General features: G+C 37.8%; 1 protein-coding gene across 1 annotated transcript in view; it reads left to right on the plus strand.

Moving 5' to 3' along the window:
* The window catches only part of LOC310717166 (CUGBP Elav-like family member 5), a 213,348-nt gene that overhangs the window by 168,640 nt on the left and 19,050 nt on the right, over positions 1–25,658 (plus strand). The window contains exons 5-7 of the mRNA XM_083524879.1: positions 1,593–1,672; positions 6,468–6,626; positions 19,410–19,554. Of these exons, the coding sequence (XP_083381005.1) occupies positions 1,593–1,672; positions 6,468–6,626; positions 19,410–19,554 (384 nt within the window). The remainder of the gene's footprint in view (positions 1–1,592; positions 1,673–6,467; positions 6,627–19,409; positions 19,555–25,658) is intronic.

Below are 25,658 nucleotides of genomic sequence, written 5' to 3' on the forward strand. Positions count from 1 at the left end.
TCTTAATTCCGGACCAGACCATGGGGAAGATAATTAAAGATGGCGCATTAACACGTTTTCTCTTCCATTCTTTGAGCCCATTTGATTTTTTTTTCAAAACTCGAAGCTCTTCACTTTATAAGTAGCAAAATCTAACATCATGTCTCTTGATATTTAAACAGTTTCATAGCTAAAAAAAAAATAGACTTTGGATATTTAAAAAAAATACCTTTTTGAATATTTGTTACCGGATGATTTTAAATTTTTGTTTTACCAATATATGATTCACCATCTTAGTAGTGTTATTAGTGCCATTTCTAAAGAAGATTGTAGATTCAGTCAGACAGACAGACAGACAGACAGACAGACAGACAGACAGACAGACAGACAGACAGACAGACAGATAGATAGATAGATAGATAGATAGATAGATAGATAGATAGATAGATAGATAGATAGATTCCATTCCACAGTCAGTTAAAGGTTTAAGAAAATGATGGCAAAACTCACCTGAGCATTTCCTGTTTCAAGTTTTTTTTCCTGCCAACTTGCTTCGTTCGCATGTTCGTTTAAATTAACATTCCGTATTCTGCATTTTAATCCGCCTCTCCAGTATGTCCGCACTTTACGTAACATAATATGTAACATTACATTTATACACCTTATATAGTCTGAGAAATATTTCCCTGCCACTTGAATAAGGAGTTCTACAGTACCTATCTCACATGATCTTTCTTACAGTAGATTTCGAAAGTCCTCTCATCTCCAAAATATTATTATTATTATTATTATTATTATTAATTTTTGATAACTCCTTTAATACAGCACCATTATCTTTGGTCTTAATAGTTTTTTGGACTTCATTTATGGATTTTCTTGCTTTTTTAAGTTGGTAATATAAAAGGTTTGACGCCAAAATGTTCATTGAATTCATACGTGTGTGAAACAAGTAACAGCATCATGTGGATAGAAAAGTGCAGAATAGCATTATGTCATTCATTATACCTCATCAGCTCTCATCAGACCAGGTTCTTAGGAATACCATATTCCTTGCGTTCCGAATGCAAACGATTTTTACAAACAAACGTATTTGTATTTAACAAAACGAGGCACTTTGTTACCTCAGGAGTGTAGACCGATGTTCGACAGCATTATTGTATCAAATATTTATACAGGCTGATGCCTTCTGAGGGCCATAAAAAGAGAGAGATCCTTCAAATAAAGTGTTGCTGTATAATATTTTGATGTCAAAAGCTTTATGAGAGCAGACAAAGAATAGTGAAGTGATGTCATGTGATGTAATATGCCTGATATTAATCACGTTCTCAGACATGATGCACAAAGAAAATCTTAGGGTTGACCCAAAAATAATTTGCATATATAATATACAATACTATTTATTCTGTGTGAAAGAATGGAGGTCGAGTCTTGTGTGTGTGTGTGTGTGTGTGTGTGTGTGTGTGTGTGTGTGTGTGTGTGTGTGTGTGTGTGTGTGTGTGTGTGTGTGTGTGTGTGTGGCCAATCTCAAAGGGTCTTTGAGACAAATCCAGCCTACTGCACTGCTCTAGATTATTTCCTTATTCTTATTCCTGTCCTGTGTGTGTGTCCTGCAGGATGTGCCTTTGTTAAGTTCTCCACACACACCGAGGCTCAGTCAGCAATCAGTGGCCTCCACGGGAGCCAGACCATGCCTGTAAGTATATCTTACCCCCCTCCTTACCTTCACCCCCTCCGCACACACTCTCATATACCCACACGGTGACACACCCGAATAGTAGGTCATTCCCTGTTCATAATGCTGCAAGCTTCGGAGCAGTGGCTCTCGCTTGTTCCTGCACGCGCATCGGCGTCTATCTAAGTGCAAATGAGCTCACTGATCTGCTGCTCCACGCTGAGGCTCTTTCCCCCTCCATCATCTTCTTCTTCCCCTTCTCCTGTCCTCTCATCACTCCTCTCTCCTTTTCTCATCCCAGTCTGCACCTCCCCACCCCCACTGCTACATCACTCTGGAGAAATACTCCTCTTTATCTCCCCTCTGTGTGCATGACAAATGAATTCGTCATGTGGATTTGGGGTGTGTGTGTGTGTGTGTGCGTGTGTGTGTGTGTGTGTGTGTGTGTGTGTGTGTGTGTGTGTGTGTGTGTGTGTGTGTGTGTGTGAGTGGGAAGGCTGGCGGTGATGGTGGGGGCAGGTTAATTTGGAGAGAGAAAAAGAGAGAAATGCTATCTGGATAAGTAATAAATAAAAAAGGAAAAAAGACAGAACAGCAAAAAGGGGTGTGTCTATTTGAACTTGTAAACTTCTACCTATATTACAGCTATGAATATAATGCATAAATACACTATATGGACAAAAGTATTGAAAAATGCCTTTTTCCAACCATATGAGGTTCTTCTCTGAACTTTTACCACAAAGTTGGAGGGCACAATTATAGTATAGGATGTCTTTGAATTTCCCCCTTTACTTCGTAGGAAACCCAAACCTGTTCCAACATGACAATGCCCCTGTGCACAAAGCCAACCCAATGAACATCTGCTTTACATGGTTTGGAGTGACTGATATAGAGCTCTGACTTTAGCCCTACCTCAGTACCTGACTTTACCCTCATCCTTCTAGCTGAATGATCACAAATCTCCATAAGCACACTCCAAAATATAGTGAAACATCCTCCCAGAAGAGTGAAAGTTATTATATCAGCAAACACACAGGGTTGGTCAGAATTCCCTCAGAAGCTGGTGGGAGAGATTGGATAGGAAAAAAAATGATTTGAGCAACACCTCTTCATAAGAATTGCAATGAAATTGATATGATAATGATATCTGTATAAACCACTGGAAAGACTTTCCCCAGAGAAGTCTTACTGTTTATCAGTTTGAAGTTAAAGTTGGCCATTGAATATGAAATATTTATGTAATGATGTACATTTGGCCTACTTTTTTTTTCTCCACAAAAGCCCGACTTGACTGTGTAATTCAAAGTAAAAAATATCAGAATGAAATTTTAATCGTATGAAAGAAGGGTCTGTTTACTTTCCTGTTTAATGACCTTTCAAAAAAAAAAAAATTCAGTCTCCTTCTTAATGCAATGCATTATTGTTTGCTTCACACAGCTCCAAAAATAAAATTCAAAGCAAATTGTAATGTCAGATGTGGCGATTACAGACATCCAGCTCGTAGTATACATTTGTCACTCAATTGAGGTCATTAAGAAGTCAGCCAACATGTTACACTAATGTTATTGCTTGTTATTCTGACAGGACACACACCGACTCTTTGTTAAGGCAACACAGACATTGTGTAAATGGAGATTCTTGGATCTAAAGTCAGAATTAATGAATACAGACTGACAAAAATCTATTAGGGTGGTGTGTATATCTTTGTTGGGGTAATTTGCATTTCTCTCATACACGCACATACTGTACACACACACACACACACACACACACACACACACACACACACTAATCCTTGGGACCTACAAGGCATTTTGGCATTACTGTCACATACAGCTTTTTAATTAAAATAAATGAATGGCATTTTCATACATAAGCCGACTATAGACGTTGGACTGGAGACAGAATTTTTAGTTTAATATTGACGTTGTATCCTCTGCAATTACACATCAGTGTATGAGAGAGGATGTAGGATCAGTTTAGAGTGTTTTAATAAGAATTATAATCCAGATGTACCTGATGTTTTACAGTACTTGAAGCAGTGCTTCACACACAAATATGATCATATCGTAGCTTATTCAAGAAGAAAAACTAAATCTATTCTTTTTGGGATTTGTAAGGCAGAGATTTAGTATAAGTGCCATTGTATACTTGCGTTCTTCAATTCGTACTGCAATAAAAGTTCCTACTAGACATCAAAGATAAATCTTATGTGCCCTTCCCATGTCGGCTATTATTCACCTTTAAAATAGTTTAAAGCACAAAACTGGTATCTTAAAAGCTATAAAAACTGATTAAAGATACACCACATGCACCTTCCTATGTAAAATCAACATACTTAATGGTGCAAATCAAGTCTCCTCGATGGAATCATGCCTACAATGAGAAAGTTTGTTACCTTTATTTCCAAGAGTGTAGCGCATGCTTTTAATAGAAGTTATGCATTAACAACTTCACTACCGACTATAACCTTTTCAAACGTATCAAACCAGCAAGCCACAATGCAGAAATAGCACACTCATTTTACACTCAGGACAAAAAAAAATGTTAACCAGTTTTTTACTAGAAGAAGCAAAAGAAGGTGAGGAAGGTCCAAGGATCTTATTAATAATATAATCTTTTATTTTATATGTTTTATCTTATTATATGTTATATAATGTCTTAAAAAGTAGCTTTCGTACACTGCTTTACATAAAAAAGTGAGTTGTTTAACTAAAAATCATAAAAAAAAAAACAAGCAAACAAGCATATATATCACCAACTCCATTAAATAACAACAAAAAAATTATCTTATAGGAAAAAATCAATGTTTCCATTGGCAAAGTTAGTTGAATAATGAAACATCTACAATTATGTGAAATAATTCATAATTATAATTTTTTTTATCAAATATTGTGGTTATTAGTAAAAAAAAAAAAAGGTTTTGAATCCAATCATTCATTCATTCATTCATTTTCTCCCGCTTATCCGTAATTCGGGTCGCGGGGGCAGCAGTCTAAGCAGGCCCCTGCCTTTGACTGCTGCCCAATCCTCACTGCACCGTCCCTTATGGTCCCTCCTGCAGGTGGTGAGCCCACGGGAAGGGAATCCAATCATGTAGCAAATGTAAATAAAACAAATAAAAATTCTGCATTTCTGATTAGCATTGTATTTCTGTTAGGATTAATTGTTATTCTGTTTGTGCTTTTATATCATATGCAGTGTTTTTAAGTTATATTTGTTAGTTGTTTTTTTGGTATGAGTGCAAGTTTTTTTTTATTATTTTTTTTTATCATTTTGTAGTTTAGTCATATGTACAGAAAATGTTATACAGTAGGATTTACTTTGATGTCAGCTGATACTGATGCCTTCAGTACTGGTATTATTATTGTAAAATTTAAAAAAACATTTTATTTAATTCGTGGTGCACTTTTAATGATAGCCATTGTCCCAAAGCAGATTTACAGAATTAAATACATTACGAATATACATTTCTGCGTATAGTTCATATATGTTATCCCTAATGAGTGAGCCAGTGGCGAGGAAGAACTTCCTGAGATGGTAAGATGAAGAATCCTTGGGAGAAACCGAGCCCAGACGGGAACCCATCCTCATCTGGGTGACACCGAATGTCCATTCATTATAGTTCCATCATTGTTGAGGTTATCAGCTGTTCATTGATGGACACTTGAATACAAAATCTGTTTATGGCAATTTTAATCCCTAAACTATTGTAGGAATTTGTTATATTAATTAAATTCCACCATCCCTCCACCGTAACCTCGTGGATCTTTAGGTTGTTAATGCCGAGCCATTTCAGCAGCATTTATAGCTTGATGGAAAGAAAGAGAGAGAGAGAGAGAGAGAGAGAGAGAGAGAGAGAGAGAGAGAGAGAGAGAGAGAGAGAGAGAGAGAGAGAGAGAGAGAGAGAGAAACATGGATTATTAGGTATCCTTATGGTCCTAAGTCAACGACTACCTGTATTTAAAAAAAATATCAAGTTTTACCTTTTCAATGAACTGAAGTGAAACAGATCTTTTTTCTCCTGCGATGAAACAGTTGCTACAATTGAAAATGTAGGAAACATTGACTAGCACGATCATATATACATTCAATGTGAATGTGCATGAAAAGCTAATGTATGTGTACAGTGTGTATATGTAACTCATTCAAAATCTTGTCATCTAATAAAAATGAAGTGAATCGAGTGATCGGTGAATCAGGATTGAAAATAGACACTAAAACAAGACCTTTAATTGCCTATGCAGCATTTAAAGTACACTTTACTTTGCGTGAGCGTGAACAGAACCAGCGGCCTGCTATTAAAAGTAAAATGCACTGCTGTTTAGTGTCTTCCGTTTCTCCTTTCTCACGTCTCCTCGCTGTCTCGTCTCTCCTGTGTGATCATTAGTTGAGAGTATTGTGGCCTTTACAGCTGATTGATTACCAGGAAGTCGCAGGCTCCACACCAAAGGTCATGTGTTGTACTAAATGATTAGAAGGCGCTTAATGAGCGTGCACGCGTGTGTGTGTGTGTGTGTGTGTGTGTGTGTGTGTGTGTGTGTGTGTGTGTGTGTGTGTGTGTGGAATGCATAGATAGACAAAACAGTTTTTGTCATTTATCAGAATGACATCATTTTCAACTATCAAAAGTGAGAGTGATCGTTATATTTGTAATAAAATTGTGATCATTTGTAAGAAATGAAATGCAAATCCATATTTGTTTGTCTGTTTATTGAAGATATACATCTCTCAGTAGTGGACACCAAAGTACTGTATATATGTTTACGGTTGACGATTTTGCTGTAACACACAATCGTGTATTTCTGCATCTCAGGGAGCATCATCCAGTATGGTAGTGAAGTTCGCAGACACCGATAAGGAGAGGACCATCCGCCGCATGCAACAGATGGTCGGCCAGTTTGGCATCTTCAACCCTGCTGTGGCTCTGCCATTCAGCACATACAGCAGCACCTACAGCACCTACACACACGCTGTGAGTCCACACCCACACACTCGCACATACATAGCCACACCCAACACACAGCAACCTAAAGAAATCAATGTATTAATGCATGGAACAGCAATAATATCTGGAGTACTGTATTCTTTCTTCTGCACACCCTCAGGAAGTCTAGGGTCATGAAGCACTCCTACCGTCCATACAAACAGATCGAGCCGCCCATATCAATGCCCGAAGGCCTTGTCACCGTCTTTTTTTTTTTTTCTTCATCTGCGCTGAATAATGCATTAACATCATTTCGAATCCCCGAGCTCATGCTCAGCGAGGAGCTGCGAGTTCACATGTAATTTTAACTCTGGCACTCCCTGTGGAACCTTCCGTTCCGAGCGCAAATCTGATTTCTGCTCTTAGGAAGTGTTTAGGCTTATGATTTGTTTGCTTCATGAATATTTGACTTTGATTGTAAGTTGTCTTGTCATCTATGCACACAAAAAAAACAAGGCTGCTTGGCACATTTTCGAGTTCGGAGGCAAGGATTCTCAGAGCTGTGGGTTCTGAGGAAGCTTTTGAGACGTGAACACAAAATTAGCACATCCATCACAACCGTAGACATTTTGCTCAAAAAATATTCATGAACGACTTTAATATTAATATGATTAATATTAATAGCATTAATATAATTTTGACTCCGGGCACGCAAGTTCGAATAGCTAACACTGGAATTATAACTTTGGCTATTTCACCACTAAAAATTCGAAGGTCCAATTGCGTTTGTATGATCATAAAACCTTGAGGTTATTTTATTTTGTCAGTGTGAGAGAGACATTTATTTTTATACAGTGGCATACGGCAGCATCGGTGACCCACCAGATATCGTTGCTGCGTCCCACAATTTCTACCTCCCACAAATATTAAACCATTAAGTTGACTGATGGACTGTTCCATCCATAGATTAGTCTCCGAATCTAGTGCAACCCTACCCAGTTTAAGAAGACTTCTGAAGATGAATGAATAAAAATCTAAGGCATAAGCATGAAACTAGCCAAGACAAACGATCTCGTTATAAGTAGCACAAACGTTAAACCTAAAAAATGCGAGAGAAAAAATCTTTCCATTTCTACGTTCTCTGCCATTACAGAGCAAACGTTTGAGCAAAGAAAAAAAAAATCTAAATATTCATGAACTACTTATCAAAAGTAGACATGCATGAAAATGCTGAATGCGCGTGAACGTAATTGATCTTCATCAAGTTCCGAGTACATTTCTGGCTGAGGTAATGTGTTAAAAAAAAAGAACTGGGGAAAAAAAAAAAAAAAAAAAAAAAACGAAAGAAAAAAGACAAAATGGTTGAAAAATATTCATGAGCTGCTTATCGAACGATAATGGGATTAGATTTAGATATACTTTTTTGATATAACCCAACGTGGCCTCCTTTCACTGCAGAAGCGAAAGGCAGTGCTCAGAAGAGCGGATAAAAAAACGCAACATTAAAAAAACGGGGGCGGTTTTACGCTAAAGACTGATCCTTTATAATCTCTTAGACGTGCCAAAGAATCTATACTGTGCTTCAGCTGGATCTGTGTGCACTATATATAGATTGTACCCTGCAGGCACCCAACCTTAATTACAGTGTGATTGGGAGGGTGCATGTGAGCGTGTATGTGCATCTGTGCATATTTCCATATGTTTTTTCTTTATGAATGCAGGTATTTGAACACAGATGTGTATGTAAATATGTTTGTATATTATTTTTAAGGAATACAGTGATATGCCTTGCAGGTATATGCACCAATTCAGTATAGTTTGCATTACAATCAATCTTGCAATAATTGTATCAGCTTGAACATAAATTCAATACCAGCAGAGTAAACTAAACTAAGATCAGTGTCAGCTCAGTGTAGTAAAAAATTCACTATCAGCATGTTGACCCTAGACTTCTTTAAGGATGCAGTACTATGGTTGCACCTGTTTTGTAGTATGAAGATACAATGTCTTATTTGTCACCCACTTTCCAATCTATCAGCTGTAATGAGTTTTGATCAATGGCTTATACTTTGACGGAGAAGATATCTTATGTGCTCCATAGATGATCAAGTCTTAGTTGATTCATGGGTAACATGGGCAGGTGGGTTCGCGCTAAACCCCTTACACGGTTCAATTCAGTTAAAAGGGAGGGGTCTCGCTTAGTGCTGCACGATTTATTGGATCATAATCGCTATGTGAGCTTGAGCGATTATATGATGGCAAACGTTGCGATTTAATAAAATGAATCAGTGTGTGGACACACTTTCTGAGAACAGTTCGCTAATTTTCCGTGCCGCAAACAAATCGGAAAAAGTTCAGATAGTCTCAGTCTAGGCAGTGCACATGTGGTGTGTGTGGTCACGTGACTTTCCAGCTTGCAGCGCGACACTGAACTGGTAACCAAACAAAACACTGCCTCTGGTATAAGGCGATATTTTAGCTTTAAGATTACCAACACTGAGCAGAGAGAGGAACTGTGCTAAATTAGCAAAATTAAAGTTGCTACATCACGTGGCACTATGATAAATCTGTAACAGATCTCATTGGTTCCCGGGTTGAAAGAAAGAGACAACAGGCGCACCTTCCACACACATCTCCCATACAGGCCGTCAGCTCTCTCTCTCTCTCTCTCTCTCTCTCTCTCTCTCTCTCTCTCTCTCTATTTCCTTGATAACCAAACAAGTGGAATTATAAAACCATTTATTATATGCCAATTTTGACCAGAATAATCAAATTTTTCCCAAATTATGCAGCCCTAGTATTGCTCAAAGGCCAAACAGTCACAGTCCGGCTATTTCAATTCACAACCAAATGTTAGCATAGTAGTGTAGCGGGTAGAAAAAGGTTCTGATTCCTGGTTTAATCATGAGCTTATCTAGATGTTATCTTTCTGAGTTCTTAGATGTTCTATCGAATGCTTCAATTTCCTCCCACATTCCCAAAATCTGGCTGAATTTACGACTTCAGGTTGAATGTGTGTATGGTGCCCTGTAATGGACAGGCATCTCCTCCATTGTGTACTTCTTGTTTTCTTGGATCCACCAAGATCCTGACCAGGAGGAAGTGGTTAAATGAATGAATCAATCAATCAATTAGTAGAGTTCTCTCGTTGATGGTAGCTAACAGCAAACAAAAACAATCTGTAGGGTTAATTTTGTTCATGACCTGCCTTGATTATAAAAGTGTGATACAAATGCTCATTTTCCTTCCATAACTCAACGTATTGCTGTACTGTCCACCTGACTCGTTTTGACATTTTCCCTGAGGTGGTTTAAAGTTGTCACTCTAATTGTGTCATTAGGTTCGACGCTCCTATTGGCTCTTGGTTTGACTGTCGTCATTGGAGAAGTCACACTGCAGAAAAAGAGTCAGACACAGCCTTAATTTCATCAGAGGAAAAACGGCAACGGCTATTAATTGGGTGTCAGTGAACATGTAAAACCAGCGATCAAAGACTACAGATTTTAGCCTAGGATTATAGGAATCTTTTAGTATCTTTAGGACGACCAAATCGTGGCCAAAATCGCACATTGTGCACCTGGCTTTACTCTCAACAAGTTCTTACTGGTTATATCACTAGCCTTTACATAACTTTTAGGTTGATACCCTTCCAGAGCTGTTAGTGAAGCTCTGGGTTTGCATTTCAGGTCATAAGAAACAATTTTTTTGGTCTTTAGCTAAAGAATATGTTCTCCTAATCTTGTAGTTGAGCAGTTGTAGTTGTATCATGGCATTATTGGCATAAAATTCTTGATACTTGACACTGAAGAGATGGAAGGGTATCTGCAAGAGTGAAAGGGAAAGTGTATAGGACTGTGGTGAGACCTGCGATGATGTATGGATTAGAGACAGTGGCATTGAGTGAAAGACAGGAGGTAGAGCTGGAGGTAGCAGAGCTGAAGATGTTGAGGTTTTCATTAGGAGTGACGATGATGGACAGGATTAAAAATGATTTTATTAGAGGGACAGCGCATGTAGGACGTTTTGAAGACAGGGTGAGGGAGGTGAGATTGAGATTGTTTGGACATGTACAGAGGAGGGACATGGGGTATATCGGTAGGAGAATGCTGAGGATGGAGCTGACAGGAAGGAGGAAAAGAGGAAGGCCAAAAAGGAGGTTTATGGATGTGGTGAGGGAAGACATGCAGGAAGTCGGTTTGAACATAGCAGATGTAGAGAACAGACTAGTATGGAGACGGATGATCCGCCGTGGCGACCCCTGATGGGAGCAGCCGAAAATTAGGGCCATTAGGGATCTTGTAGGGTTTGAGAAGATGAATGAACTCCAATTTATTTTTTAGTTTGGTTGTCCTTGACATCATTCTTTTATATGCTTGTTTGTCATTTAAGTCATTTATTTGCTGAACGCAAAAGAATCGAGAAGTTGTTGCGACAAATACAATAGCCTTGGTCATTATGCAAGCTCTTCTTGCTTTCTGACAGATACAAATCAATAACTTTTGGCAAAGTGACAACCTGAGGGTTTGGGATTTCTGCACTTGATTAAAATGCTCAAACCCTGATACCTGTTTGCTGAAGTGGCAACCCCCTTGTCAGGTAATTCCTGAGATTTATTATTGGATGCAAGGCAGAATCGTAAATAAACTGCCCAGCATACCTCATGCCATTTTCACTAAAGAGAAATGGAGCATCAGGAATTCCAGAAAAAAAAAAACCCTGCTCAAACATGCACCTCTTACTTTAGAACCACATGTGTGCAGGAATAGAGGTCCTGAGAGTTCCAACATATTAAAGATTAAAGATGATGATGTAAGATGATGTTTGTCATGTGGCTGCTACCATATGCGACACGTGCTGGGCAGAGATTGCACGCAGTTGCATCTTTACTGACCGCTTTGCTATAATAGTCACCACAACAGGCCTTAAAGATTATGTAAAAGGTTCTAACTGTGGCTTATCTTGGCTTCTTGCCATTTCGCCATTATCAACTAGAGCCTATAGAGAGAAGGTAGAAGAGTGACCACAATTTGCCTCGAATTTCTATTTGATTTCTCACTTCTCACTTACTATCATCTAAATTAGCAAGTAATTAAATAAAGATTTATAAGTAAATTGTACAGTTTGGCTTCCAGTTCAGTTGCTGACAATTGAATTAGTGGTGCAATTTAAAGCCACTATTCGTATACTGTGTCTGTTCAGTGTTCAAAAAATGTATACCTTCTCTGTATTTAAATTTAAACCAGAATCGACCCTATTTTTCCTCTCTTTTTTTCTTATATAGTTGATTTATCACAAAACCCGACCATTATTTCTCAAAAACACTGGAAAACATATAAAAGAAAGGGTTGATCTGTGCACAGCATGTGGTCTGCGTGGGCAACATGTAACAGCTGCTCTGCTGTTTTAAAAAGGAAATGTTAAACTGAAACCGTATTTGCACAATCGCGACACGAAATTAGCACTGACAGTATTAGAGGGTTGAGCAGAACTGAGATTGCAGAGAACAGCGAGTGTACAGGAAAGGAGCAGAGCAAATTTCCTTACCGATAACAAAAGCAAAAGCACACCATAGCACTTAAGTCACAGCCAGTGGCTTGCATATGGGAAGTCCACCAATCAACATTACTTCTGGAGCTCTGCTACAACCACCAACCAGCAGATCAATCCAAAAAGTTAAAAAAGAAAGAACCCAAATAGTGTGCCTTTATATCTGTAATTGTATGTGTTTAGAACATTTAATAATTTTGGATTATTCATATTTTGTTACATCTCTAAAGCACACTGGTCTATATTTATGCATATGACATGCTGATGCTCACCCGGTGTGGTATCAGTGTGCACGCTCCTCTCTGACGTCTAATCATGGACCGACAGAAGGAAGGTCCCCAGGTATTCCACAATCCACCTGCTCTCTGACCCTAATCACTGTAAACATCGAGGACCCCAACCTAGTCTCAGCTTTCCACAAATCCACACCCATCACTTACACACATTATTTGTCCACTGATATAATTACTAATGCAGATAATGAATCGAACCCTAACAATGAGTATGCAAAGGAATATGTTTTGGGTATTTATTTATTTTCTTTAGACATGCAACCTAATTCATCTTTTATAAAAATTATACATTTAGACAGTTTTTTTTACATTTGAAATGTTTTCTGCATTCTATTGTGAATAAAACATGTTTTATGAGCAAATCTAATGGGTTAATCAATGCATTCTGTTTTTATTAAAAAACATTATTTTTGGATTTTAACAAAAAAAATGTATTACACATTTGGTTTTTTTTTGTATGCAGCAGGTAAAATAAGTATTGAACACGTCACAATTTTTCTACGTAAATATATTTTTAAAGGCATGAAATCTTCACCAGATGTTGAAATGAAATCAAACCATACATGTCCATAAATAAGGTTATGTGTAATAATGTGAAATGACACACGTAACAAGTATTGAACGCATGAATAAAGGGAGGTGGAAAAAGGCATGAAAAGTCAAGGCACTGAAATCAATCAGTGATTAGAAAGCAATCCTGCCCATCGTCAGTGCAAATTAATATCAGCTGGTTCAGTTCCAACTAATGGCCTGTATAAAGGTGTCCATTACCAAGGTGTCACACAAGAAACAGCTCATGTTAAATAAAAGCAAGGAGCTCTTTCAAGACCTTCACAGCCTTATTGTTGCAAATCAAAAACTGATGGCATTTGGTTATAAAAGGATTTCTAAACTTCTGAATGTTCCAGGGAGCACATTTGGGGCCATAATCCAGTAGTTGAAAGAACATTTTACCATAAACCAGTCATGAGCAGGTGCTCCTCGCAAGATTTCTGACAGAGAAGTCTATCAGAAGAGTTGTCCAAGAGCCAAGGACCACTTGTGGAGAACTTCAGAAAGACCTGGAATTAGAAATTGTTTCAAAGAAAACAATAAGTAATGCATTCAACTGCTATGAGCTGTGTGCACGCTCACCACGCAAGTCTCCATTTCTGAAGAAAAAGCATGTTGAAGCTTGTTTAAAGTTTGCTGCACAACATTTGGACAAGCCTGTGAAATACTGGGAGAATACAATCTGGTCAGAAGAAACCAAAAATGAACTCTTTGGATGCCATAATACAGTGTTTGGAGGACAAATGGCACTGCACATCACTCCAAAGACACGATACCAACAGTGAAATCTGAGGTGGGAACATCATAATGTGAGGCTGTTTTTCAGCACACAATACTGACAACCTTCATATAATAAAAGGAAGTATGAATGGAAAAATGTACCGAGACGTTCTTGATTAAAACCTGCTGCCATCTACCAGAATGATGAAGATAAAACGAGGGTGGATTTTCCAGCAGGACAATGATCCCAAACACACAGCCAAGGAAACTCTCAATTGGTTTTAGAGAAAGAAATAAAAGCTACTAGAATGCTCCAGCCAATCACCTGACTTGAATCCCATTAAATATCTATAGAAAGAACTGAAGATCAAAGTTTATAAAAGAGGCCACAGAACCTTCAAGATTTGACCAGGGTTTGTGTAGAAGAATGGACCAAAATCCCACCTGAGCAATGTGTGCATCTAGATATACAGTATATATGGTTCATTCAGATTAGAGAGAAGTTCAAAAAGGTCCTAAATAATAATACAGGTTTGTCCTATAGAAAAAAGGTAACACAGCTTCTCCTATCCAATTTATCTTATATTTAGCCCAAGAATGTCCCACGGTTAGCGTCTGTTGTGTTAAAGTGTATGGGTGGTGCAATTCGAACTCGGAATGCTTTCACGTGTTTACGTACTTTGCGACGGGCGGTGTTATTTCAATTGTCTGTATTTTCAACGAGAACATATCACACGTTCAGTACTTTATTGTGTTAAAGCGTACAGGCGGTGTTATTCCAAAGCCCTACTATTTTGAACCGAGAATATTTAACACGTTCAATTGTTCTCCAGGTGGGAGCTCTTTACTTCTGCTGTTTCTGTGTGGGATGTGTTGGATTTGAAGTTCTTGCCAATTACATTAGCATAATAATTAAGAGAAGGTTCCAGAAAGAAGGTGACGCTTGTGTTAAATAGGGTTTGGCAGGAGTTCGGGTTGTAAAGTGTGCCCAGAGTACACCGTACTAGTCTTAAGATGAGGAAATTTACAGACAAAGCCGTATGCAAATAGTGTAATAGTGTCAGAATGAGATAGTGATGGCTGAGTGGATGAGTGAAACACAGGGTAAAGTTGATTAGATTACTGCAAGCACTAGTCAAAATGGCAATTAAATATGCAGATCACAGATTGAAAAGCTGCTTATATGATTGCCTGAAATAAACATGACATATCCAAAAGTGGAACAACTGAGCCTGAATAGATCTTACTTTCCAGACACCAATATCACCATAAGCAGACCTTCACCAACATAGTGCATCCTTTCATTTGGAGAAAAGGGAGCATGTTGCAAACAGTTGCAAAGAGAGTTATGACAAGGATTCTCTATATTTCTCCTGACAGCTTGGAGCACCAAAACAATCAGTGAGGCAATTTTCCAGTCCAGGTTGAAATCACAGAACGTATCATGGTAGGAACTTGATAAGATTACAACTCGCCTTAACTATCAAGTAAGCTTATCAAAGGAATCCTCTCGCATTTTTAATCTAAACTCTATTCACATAATTAGCTTGTTCAGCTTATTCTGAAGTACCACAGAATTTTCTTTCTATATATTTTGTGAAATAAGTAAAACCATTTTTCTCAAAATTCCATCCATAAATATATTAAATACAGATTATATCACGCAATAAAAGGCCTTATGATGAGACAATCTGGCTATTTACACTTTGTGTATTGATGTGTCAGACCCACACAACTGTTCAGTCACTCATTCATTTTTTTTTTTTTTTTACATTTCCTGGATAACCTTCAGTTAGGAACCGGCTGAGAAAACTTCTCTATCCCTTCTCATCGATTTCAACTCTGGGGAATCCAGACATGTACAATAATGTAATGTCTTCAGTGCGTACTGGATCTGTGTTGTGGTCTCCATATGGTGGGACCTACCTGATACAGCTCTAGTAGAGGCCAAACAAGGGGTTTCCCTGTAAGTTGCCCAAACCAGCTCAACTGTCTTCTCATGATTAGAAGGAGCAGGAATTTATAAAGCCAAACAATTTTGCTGAGAAATGTAACATTTCTACTATTTGTACTCCCAACCTTATTCTCTTAGACATTGCTTATGACCAGAGGTGAAGTTAGGTCACGTAGATAAGATACATTGAACAGTAGAGCAACTATAACCCTGCTGCTATTGACCCAATTTATTTGTCAAGCTCACAGCTTCTTTTTTTACTTGAGAATGAGATCTTAAGGTACTAAACATTATCTGCAAATACAAGGCATGACGTGGGCAGAACATGCATTGTTCTACTTGAATCCTTGGTATATGATGGTCCAGTCTCACCAGAACATCCTCTGGTCCCTTAGCAAATAGGGACAATCATCCTCAGTTTGCCAGCCTAAGGCCACTGGCCTACATCTTCATGCAACCATGAAGAATAGTGTTAGCCACACCAACACAATTAAAACGAAAACAGACTCTTAGCATTTGCCTACACCTATTTCTATCATTGTCTTTAGGCTTATAAGAGGACTGAGCCTTTGTAGGGGGTGTAGGTATGCCCCCGAGTCTGAGAGTTCCTTGAGAGCTCCTTCATTCACTCAGCATTATTCCTGGGAGAGTTTAACACTCCTCTGCACTTGCTTAGCACTTTAGGTATTGTGGATGTCATACCTTCCTGTATCAAGGCACTGAATGGTTTGTTAAAGTGAAAGATCGGAAATTGTCAGAACATTCTCTTTACCAAGGAGCCCAAAATATATCGATAAAGCTACAATCATTGGGTTAAGGTGCTTTGGTACAAAGGGTGATTTTAGGGAATAACATTTTTTTTTTTTTTTTTTTGTTGACAATCCATGGCTTGTGTACTACTCAAGTTCAGATCTGGAATCTTAAGCACTAAGGCTGCACTATGGAACCAGTAGGAGTTACAGTAGGACACATTCTTTACCTCCAGCATGAGTGCTCAATACTTAAAAGTGCTATTTTGGGCGCAAACAACGTTCAGTTTCCTTCCTGGTTCTGAAAACCACTGGAAAACACTACAACTAACTTAAGAACTAGTAAGCGTAATAGTAGATAAGCAATTTTCTTCTAAGCCAGCAATCACACATTCTCCACTGTTGGCCTCATGTCTCTGTCTTCATTTCAAAACGGATTCCCTAGAGCTACCTTGACCATGTAATGCAACGTCATATGAAAGAAAAAGAAATAAGAAAAGGAACTGCAAAAATGTGACAGAAGGCAAGATTTGCAATAGCCACCAAATGTTACTTTAGACAAATGCAGGAAAGGGTTCTTCTAGAGAAGATTGAATGATTGAGAGAAGGGCATCTTTGACAGGTGTCAAAGGACATTGTACTTCTTGCATGCAGTTCACGATTTCAGTCTGACAAGGAATCGTCTCTTTGAATTGCCGTACACCAACAAATACTGTATGTCAGTCAGTAAGACGGACAGATATAGAGATGGAATGATAAAGAAAAGAAGATTGAAGAGCAGAGCATGGCTATGATCCATATCTGAATCCTTTGGGGTGAAGCCTAAGGCTTTTTCTGTGGGCTTTGAGATTGTCCTCCGGGCTGCGGTTTTAGCGATATTGCAGTTGGAAGCATCCAGTGCTATGCTACTTTTTCAGCTAACAAAAGAAGGTTCAAAAGACCAATGTTTAAAAAACTGTTGTGATCACAGATGGCAGGAGGGAAAACCTTAGAGGACACTGTCCCACAATGCTAATATGATGTGCAGGAAGAATCAAAGATAATAAGACACAACTAGTTAAAGTATAAATCGATTACAACTCCACTAAAGAATATTAGCTTGACTTAAAAGTTGTGTGTTCACAGCCCATGTTCTTTTGGCTGATTAAACAATCTTTTGATCTGATCAGACAGTGTGTTTGATGAACACGAGCCAAACAGTGAGCGAGAGATGAAACTTGACTTCGAGATTGATTTTCGGAATGAAAGAGATGAAAGATTCTAAAATCAGAGACTCTCTCAACAGATCTTTGTATACGCCAGGTGCATACACAGACACACGGGGTCTGTACACTCTCATACATCTTTTCTCTGTCTTTGTCTTTTTGAGCTCTTGCAATATACTTTCTTCTTCATTGTTTCCCTCTTACATTACATTTCTCTGAGGTATTTCCACCAAAACATGGATTTGCTAAAACAATGCCAAAAGCAAGATATCCGGTTTAGAATTTGCCCATTGAACCCAGACTCAAACAGACACCCAATAATCCATGAACTGGTGATTCCTAATAATTGTATAGCAGTAATAGGAAATGATTCATGGTTGACTCGTAGAGACGGTGTGACTTGCTCTACTTTTTTTAGGGCCTAAATGTAGGCTGGAAACTGTTAACTCATTATATATACTGTACATGCTAATGGTTCAGCTTATAGAGCCTCTATGGTCTGCTTTCATTTTAGCCATTAAATATACAGGTACTGTTCACTAATGCACCCTAATATACCATATATTACATCCAGTTTCAGTTCCCTACCCTGCTGGATTACTTACTCACATAAGATTCAGATTCTATACTTTATTCTTCCTTATTAAATTTTATTAAAAAGCAAAAATCCCATTTGGACCTCAACCCTCATTTTCAAATAGCTAGTTATTTTGATGGATCACATCCCAGAAAGACTCTAAATCAAGTTAACATTTCCAAGCCAGAAATCATCTATACATTTCTGCTCATATTCTTTGTGAAGCAAACTTGTCATGGATGATTAGCAGGACAGCTTGCTAGCATGCAAGATAATATAGAAGCATCAATGCCTGGTTAACAATAAAATGTTAAGAGTTCGCACTAGTGTTTTCATGCATTTTAGCCAAGCAAGGTTTACAGTATTAGACATTAGTATTAGACATTAGTTATGGAAGCTAGACATATTTCATTTTGCTTTCAACTATCTACTGTAACTAGAATCAAGTAGGCCTAGATTTGACAGATATCTGCTGTACTACCTGCTGTACTGTACTGTAGAGATCTACCTGCTATATTTGAAGTCGAGTCTAAACCAGACATATTTTAATTTTTCCCCTATGAGCCCTCAATTCCCCTTATGAGTACCGGCTGGGCCTGGACTGAAGTCCTTCAAAACATTTTTGTTCTTGTTTTTAACATCTATCGAGGTGAAATATATTAACCTAATATATATATATACAGTATATATAAACTCAGATTGCATTGAAATTGTAGGTGCACACTTGTAGAAAATTCCTGGTATGTTTTAGCATTACTGTTTTTGTATTAACAGTAGTATCATTAGCGGGTCCGTTATTGATTTCCGTCATGTTGTTTTGGAAAATCCGGCCCAGCTCGGCTAAAGCGTTTGATATGAATCCTGACTCTGATGGGTTCAGTCTGACAGATTGGCCTTTTAAGGTTATTGATTCAGTGTGGTGTTGCCATGGTGACAGGCCTTACTGTAATTACCTTTGTTTGCCAGGGTGTACAGGGAATTTGTGTTAATTTATTTAATAATCAGTGTCTGAACGGCAGTGGCGGTTCATAACTTATTCAGTGTGAGTGTGCATGCGTGGAGGAGTGTGACAGGCTCCTGTGGGCATGTGTGCACATCAGGGCCAAGAGAATCAGTTCAGTTTTATTATTTATTATTATGCACTATTTGTGTGCAGACAATTTTTTTGTGTTTACTAATGTAAACTATCCCCCTACCAACAACCCCCTCCACATTCTCTGTTTATGTTTTGTAGCTGATGCAGCAGCAGGCAGCCATAATGGCTGCATCTCACGGTGGCTACCTGGCACCCAGCATGGCATTTCCAGCTACGCAGATCCACCAGGTGGGGGCGATCAACATGAACGGCCTGCCGCCCACTCCCATGACTCCAGTGTCAGGTCAGTCAGAGTCACTGCTACACAATCACATGGCGTATTAGTAATATGCAAACCAGTTGTGTAAAGTATTTGGGTAAATGTACTTCATTACTGTACTTAAGTGATTGTTTTTGCCCACTTTCTAGTTTTACTGAGTATCAAACTTATAAGCTAATTTTACATTCTACTCAACTACATTTATGATTTAATATATGTACTGTTACCAATTACATTTTGCAGCTCCATTGAAGATGTAATGTAAAATAATTCCTCACAAATCAACTGTTCTGAGCTTTTCACTGTGTCCAACGTGTCTTGGTTTTGAGGACTAGTGCATCTCTGAGCCTACATTCAATATAAGTAAAATATGCAAGTACTGTTAAAATCAGATACTCATACTTTTACTCAAGCAATATTGGAAATGGTGACTTAACTTGTAATGGAGTAAGTTTTGCGGTAAGGTATCTATACTTTGACATAAGTATGATTTTCAGGTACTCTTTACACCTCTTTACATCAATTCTTAAAGTCTGTAAATATAGCAATGCTAATGCCTCTAGCCACCTATCTATAGTTTGTGACATAAGTGCTAAAAGTGCAGGAAAATATTTCAGTAGACCAAACTTGAAAAATGATGTAGCCCATAAAAATGTATGAAAAAAAAGAGTAGGTCAGCGACTCGAGTCTTCTAAACACAAACCGTTATTGCAGTTTCTGCATTTCTACTGTGGTTTCTGCAAGTCCATACATTTATGTAAATAGCTGAAGGTAGCTAGAGATGTTGCTGTCAGACTTTGTTAGATTTCCCTCTCTATTTCTCTATCTGGTCTGATTCGCAAACAGCATCAATCCCTTTATTTCGATGACAAAAACACAAAAACAAATGGACAAGCATTGTATGAACTTAATCTTGCATCAGATACTTAGACAAATGAGCAGAGTTAACACTCTTCCCAGACGTTTCCTCATTCTCACCACAGTATTGCCAGCCACAGATTAGATAACTGAGTTTGCTTGCCTGCTAATTTTCTGGTCTTGCCTCATTTCACAAGGAGATTTCAAAAAGGGCTGTGGCAACACGTAGCTGTCAGACCAAATGTAAATAAACCTGGCCTAGTGAAATAGTGGATTCACTCAAAATGGGAAACAACATGGCATGCAAAAAAGCTATTAGTTTCCATTTGCAGTTTGTTTTATGTTGTGCTGAGTTCCTGATATTATTTGGTGTTTTGGCAACAGTCACAACAAACTTGAGCTTCTATTTTTTTCTTATTGTTGTTTCTTAGTCACAGGTAAAAAGAAAATCCTAGTTCTTTGTTAAACACATGGTTTTCTACAAAAAATGCTGTTGGTCTAAAACATTTACAGGTTTGGCTTAGCATGTTCATTTATAACAGTTCCCTATGTACCAACAAAAGATCAACAAAAAAACAGAAACAGGTTTTACTTGCACTTGTACCAAGACAAAAAAAAACTAGCTTTGTGAATCAACACTTCCACAGGCACCTAATGAGGAGGGTCAAAGTGCCAAAAAAAACACAGAAATGCTCCAGTGTTCACCTCATGTTTCGGGTGCGCTTTGATTTATTTTTTTGTCCGAGTTTAAAATATATTATATATGTATACAATGTATGGTCCCCTGGTGGTCTAGTGGTTAGGATGCGGCGCTCTCACCGCTGCGGCCCGGGTTCGATCCCCTGTCAGGGAACAAACCCCAGCCGCTCTTAGTGCCGGTCCCAAGCCCAGATAAATGGGGAGGGTTGCGTTAGGAAGGGCATCCAGCGTAAAAACATGTGCCAAATCAAACATGCGGATGGTCCGCTGTGGCGACCCCTAATGGGAGAAGCCGAAAGAAAGTATGTATACAATGTATGCAAAACCTCATGCACAAAACTTCGGTTAGAGCTACTGTGTCAACACTTGACGATGTCTCTATGTGATACAGTGGGGAAAAAAGAACACAAACCATGTAGTTGAGATACAGTTGGTAAAATATGACTTCTGTAAAAGTGCTTACTTTAAACTTTTACTTGAGTAAAAGTACAAAATGATTTGCCTTCAAATGTACTTAAGTATCCAAAGTACTATTATTATTTCAATCACAAGACTCTTGCTTATTAACTCAGTTTATCTGAAAAGACTTTGTTACTCTTAGCACATCATTCTATTAATATAATGATAATAATGAGTCAAACACTGGTTGATATCTACTGCAATTCTCATGAGCCCTAAAACCATTGTGCAATAGCAGCCATGGGTGTTGTGGCATTTATTCCTCTCATAATGTTCTGCTTGCTGCTGAACTGTATGTTAGTGTAAGTAAATACCACCAAGCGCCAATCGAAAAAGTTCAAAACAGAGCGCGTTTGACCCTGATTGGTACTATAGCTTGCTGTGTGCTTGAACAGTGTAGTTTTACACCATTCATAAATAAAAAAGGAATTCGGCAAAATGTAGTTGGGTAAAAAGTCAAATATTTGACTTTGAAATGTAGTTAAAGTAAAAGTCTATCCAAATGGAAATACTTTAGTAAAGTACACTGTATAAATATTAGTTTCTCTTATTAGAAATTGTAATAGAGAACACCATCCAATTCCACCCGGTTTTGAATCAATTTAACATCATATGGCAGCTCAAAGAGCCAGATCCAGATTCTGATTTGAACATGGTGGAAAAACCTCCCAGACACTGCTGAGGACCTTCCACTAATCAGCAATTTCAGTTCGTCGTGCAACTGTGTAAAATGATGGAGGGTTTAATATTGATTTGCACATTTATTACAGCAGTTTGTTTACCTGTGTGAAGCTAGAAATATCACTTGTAGTATGTATCTATTGCTGAAGCACTATTCTTTGCTGCACAAGTAAAACTATCTAAAATAGTGATTCGAGTTTTATTACTGGTCGACTTAGAAGTCAAGCAAACCACACCATATTCATCTTGTTTATACCATCTTCCTCATTTCCTTCTTTCCAATGTTTTACAACTGCCTATTTCTCTTTCTATCTCTCTCTCTCTGTTCCTCTGTCCCTCCCCCTACACGTCCTCAGCCCCTGATTACTGAACTCAAGCTCGTCCGTGTTCGAGTAGCTCTTGTGCAGCCACTTGACGTGATTGCAAAAATTAGGCAAGGAAGTGGAAGCAGCATTCGCTGCAGCGCATCGGCTCGCCGCATTAACAGAGCAAAAGCTCATAGAGAGAGGCTCGGCTATTGTAACGTATTTACCAGGGGTCCAGTGTACTGTAAGTCTAATCAGGAAAAGGTCCATCATAGAGAAAAAGGTCACTTCGTAAAACAAGTTTTGATGGTTTTTTCGAAATCGGTGTTAAGCCAGATGTTAACTTCTTTCTTTTAACCACATATTTTTCGAGATTTGTATTAAGTTTGTCAGTTATTATAATAATAATGGAATAGCCAGAATAGAATAGCCTTTATTTGTCACATATACATTACAGCACAGTGAAATGTTGTTCTTCGCATATCCCAGCTTGCTTGGAAGCTGGGGTCAGAGCGCAGGGTCGGCCATGATACAGCGCCCCTGGAGCACACAGAGGGTTAAGGGCCTTGCTCAAGGGCCCAAGAGTGGCAGCTTGGCAATACCGGGGCTTGAACCCCCGACCTTCCGATCAGTAATCCAGCGCCTTAACCACTGGAGCCACCACTCCCCCTCCCCCTTACGAGTGAAAGATTTGAAAACGAAGGCTTATGTGGATGTGGATCGGATGTGGATCGATACCGTACTATTTAATCAGCAGCAGCAGCAGCTCAGATAAGATCAAAGTTAAAAAGTCTATGAGCCAATGTTTTTTTGATTTTTTTATAAATGCAATCAGAAATGTCAGCCCGAATTTTTAGCTCTCATGTAATCTGGGTGCTAAAAAGAAAAGCCGTGTTTGGCTGCTTTGAAAACCTAAAAATCTTTTAATCTTTTTTTATTCAGACACTGAAAAGCCTTATAGAAGTTCACTAAAAATGTGAAATGTAAAAGTTTTGCATTTAGTACACTGTACTGCATGAAACAGGAAGCTCTTTAATGCACACGGAACATATTGTATAAGCTTTTCTGCCTAGAATTTTAACCACGGCGAATATCAGCTTTTTCCACCCTCTGTGCTAATCAGTGCCTGGAACACATGGCATGTTCTTATCGATTTATGTCAGTCAATAACATGGAAAAGAGGCAGCCATGGCATCTGCATTTCACATAGCTATTAGTGTATCCAACTGCAGGAGATTGATGAGAGGAATCCACAGAGATCAGATTTGTTTGTTTAGCTGCTAGATTTGATTAAATAACACTTTATAAAATCCAGACATCGAGAGCTAGTTATATAACTTTGATCAAAAGTATGCAGAGTGAGTACGAAGTAAACATGCTTTCTGTATGGTAACATTGCCTGAGATGAATCCCGAAAGGATCGATGCACAAACTGAAAATTAATTTGCTAAAATTGCTCAGTTTATTTTATATATTTTTACATGAAATTTACTTCTTGAAAACAACTATATATATATATATATATATATATATATATATATATATTTTAGGACTGTCAATTAATTCAAGTATTTTTACTTTATTAATCGCACATGTTTATCTGTTCAAAATGTGCCTTAAATTAATACTTTTAAAATTTTTAATACTCTAATCAACATGGGCATGGACAAATATTGATGCTTTATGCAAATGGACATTTATTATTAGTTAAACCAAACTCAACATAGAGCATGAAGGCAAAATATTCTTGCAAATGTTTTAAATTACGTAAATCATCAGGACACCAAACGGAACTTTTAATATGTTTCCACACGGACAGTTTTAATTGCCGGATGCACCATGGCGGATTTTAGTGCTTGATTTGAGACCTGGTGCATCAGTAAAACAAATGTTTATTGTTTAAAAATAAATTTTTTTTAGTTCAGTTAAAATTTTTTTTATATCTGAGTACAGAAAGGAAGTCGTAAAGAAATATTTTGCGTTGAAGGTTTTAATTTATATTTATTTATATATTTAAAAAAAAATAGACAAAAACAAATGTGCGCTGATTTAATCACACGTTAATAAAATGTGTGGCACTAAAATGAATTTGAGCAACACATATACTGTATATATATTTATTTATATATATGAATACCTGATTATTAGATTCGTATTCGCATTTTTGAACATCCTAGTACACATTTTCTCCCCAGCTGCTGTATTAATAACTAATATCATTATATATTTATAATTATATTAGAACCAATATATCCCAAATCTCCACAACCACACTCCAAAATTCAATGAAACATCTTTGGGTTTTGGAGTGTGGTTGTGGAGATTTATGCTCATTCAGCCACAAAGGTGTTAGTAAAGTCAGATACTGATGTAGGATGAGGAGGTCTGGGGTGCAGTCAGCGTTCCAATACATTCCAGAGGTGTTCAGTGGGGTTAAGATCAGAATTCTATAGCAGCTCACTCAAGATCTTTTCCTCCAACCCATGCAAAGCATGCAATACCGTCATAGAGCTGGCTGTATTTAGAGGAGCATTGTCATTCTGGAACAGGTTTGGGTATCTTTTAACTAAAGGGAACATTTTAATTGTACCACATCTGGAGAGATTGTATACAATTCTGTGCCTCCAAATTTGTTGTAACGGTTTGAGGAAGAACAAATTATGGCTGGAAAATTGAGGTATATATAAAGAAAGTAGGTTACAATTTGAGGGAAAAAATCCTCCATGTACCTCCATGAAGGAAACACTGATGTTTACAATGAGACAATGTGTCGCTCTAAAGTGCCCTGTTTTTTTTTATTTTTTTTATGAGTCCTGGATACTATAATAACGCCTGTCATATTCGCAACATATACCTCTTTTTTTTTTTTTTATAATTAAAAAAACAAAAAAAAATTTGTTGAAAAATTAATGGGTCTCTTCACAACCATTTACAAGTGATTCAAGGCGAACTTTATTTCAATAGTTTGTTTTGTAATGACTTGGACTATTCAAACATTAAAAAAAAAACCTTCATTTTGGAAACAAGTGTATGCATTCATAATACTTTCCCAAAAATAGAAGTGTTTCCTGAAAGAAGGATTTCCAGGACAAACCCACTCAAATAAGAGTGAAATTTAGAAATGTC

This window comes from Silurus aristotelis, assembly GCF_946808225.1.
Source record: "Silurus aristotelis genome assembly, chromosome: 22".
NCBI lineage: Eukaryota > Metazoa > Chordata > Actinopteri > Siluriformes > Siluridae > Silurus > Silurus aristotelis.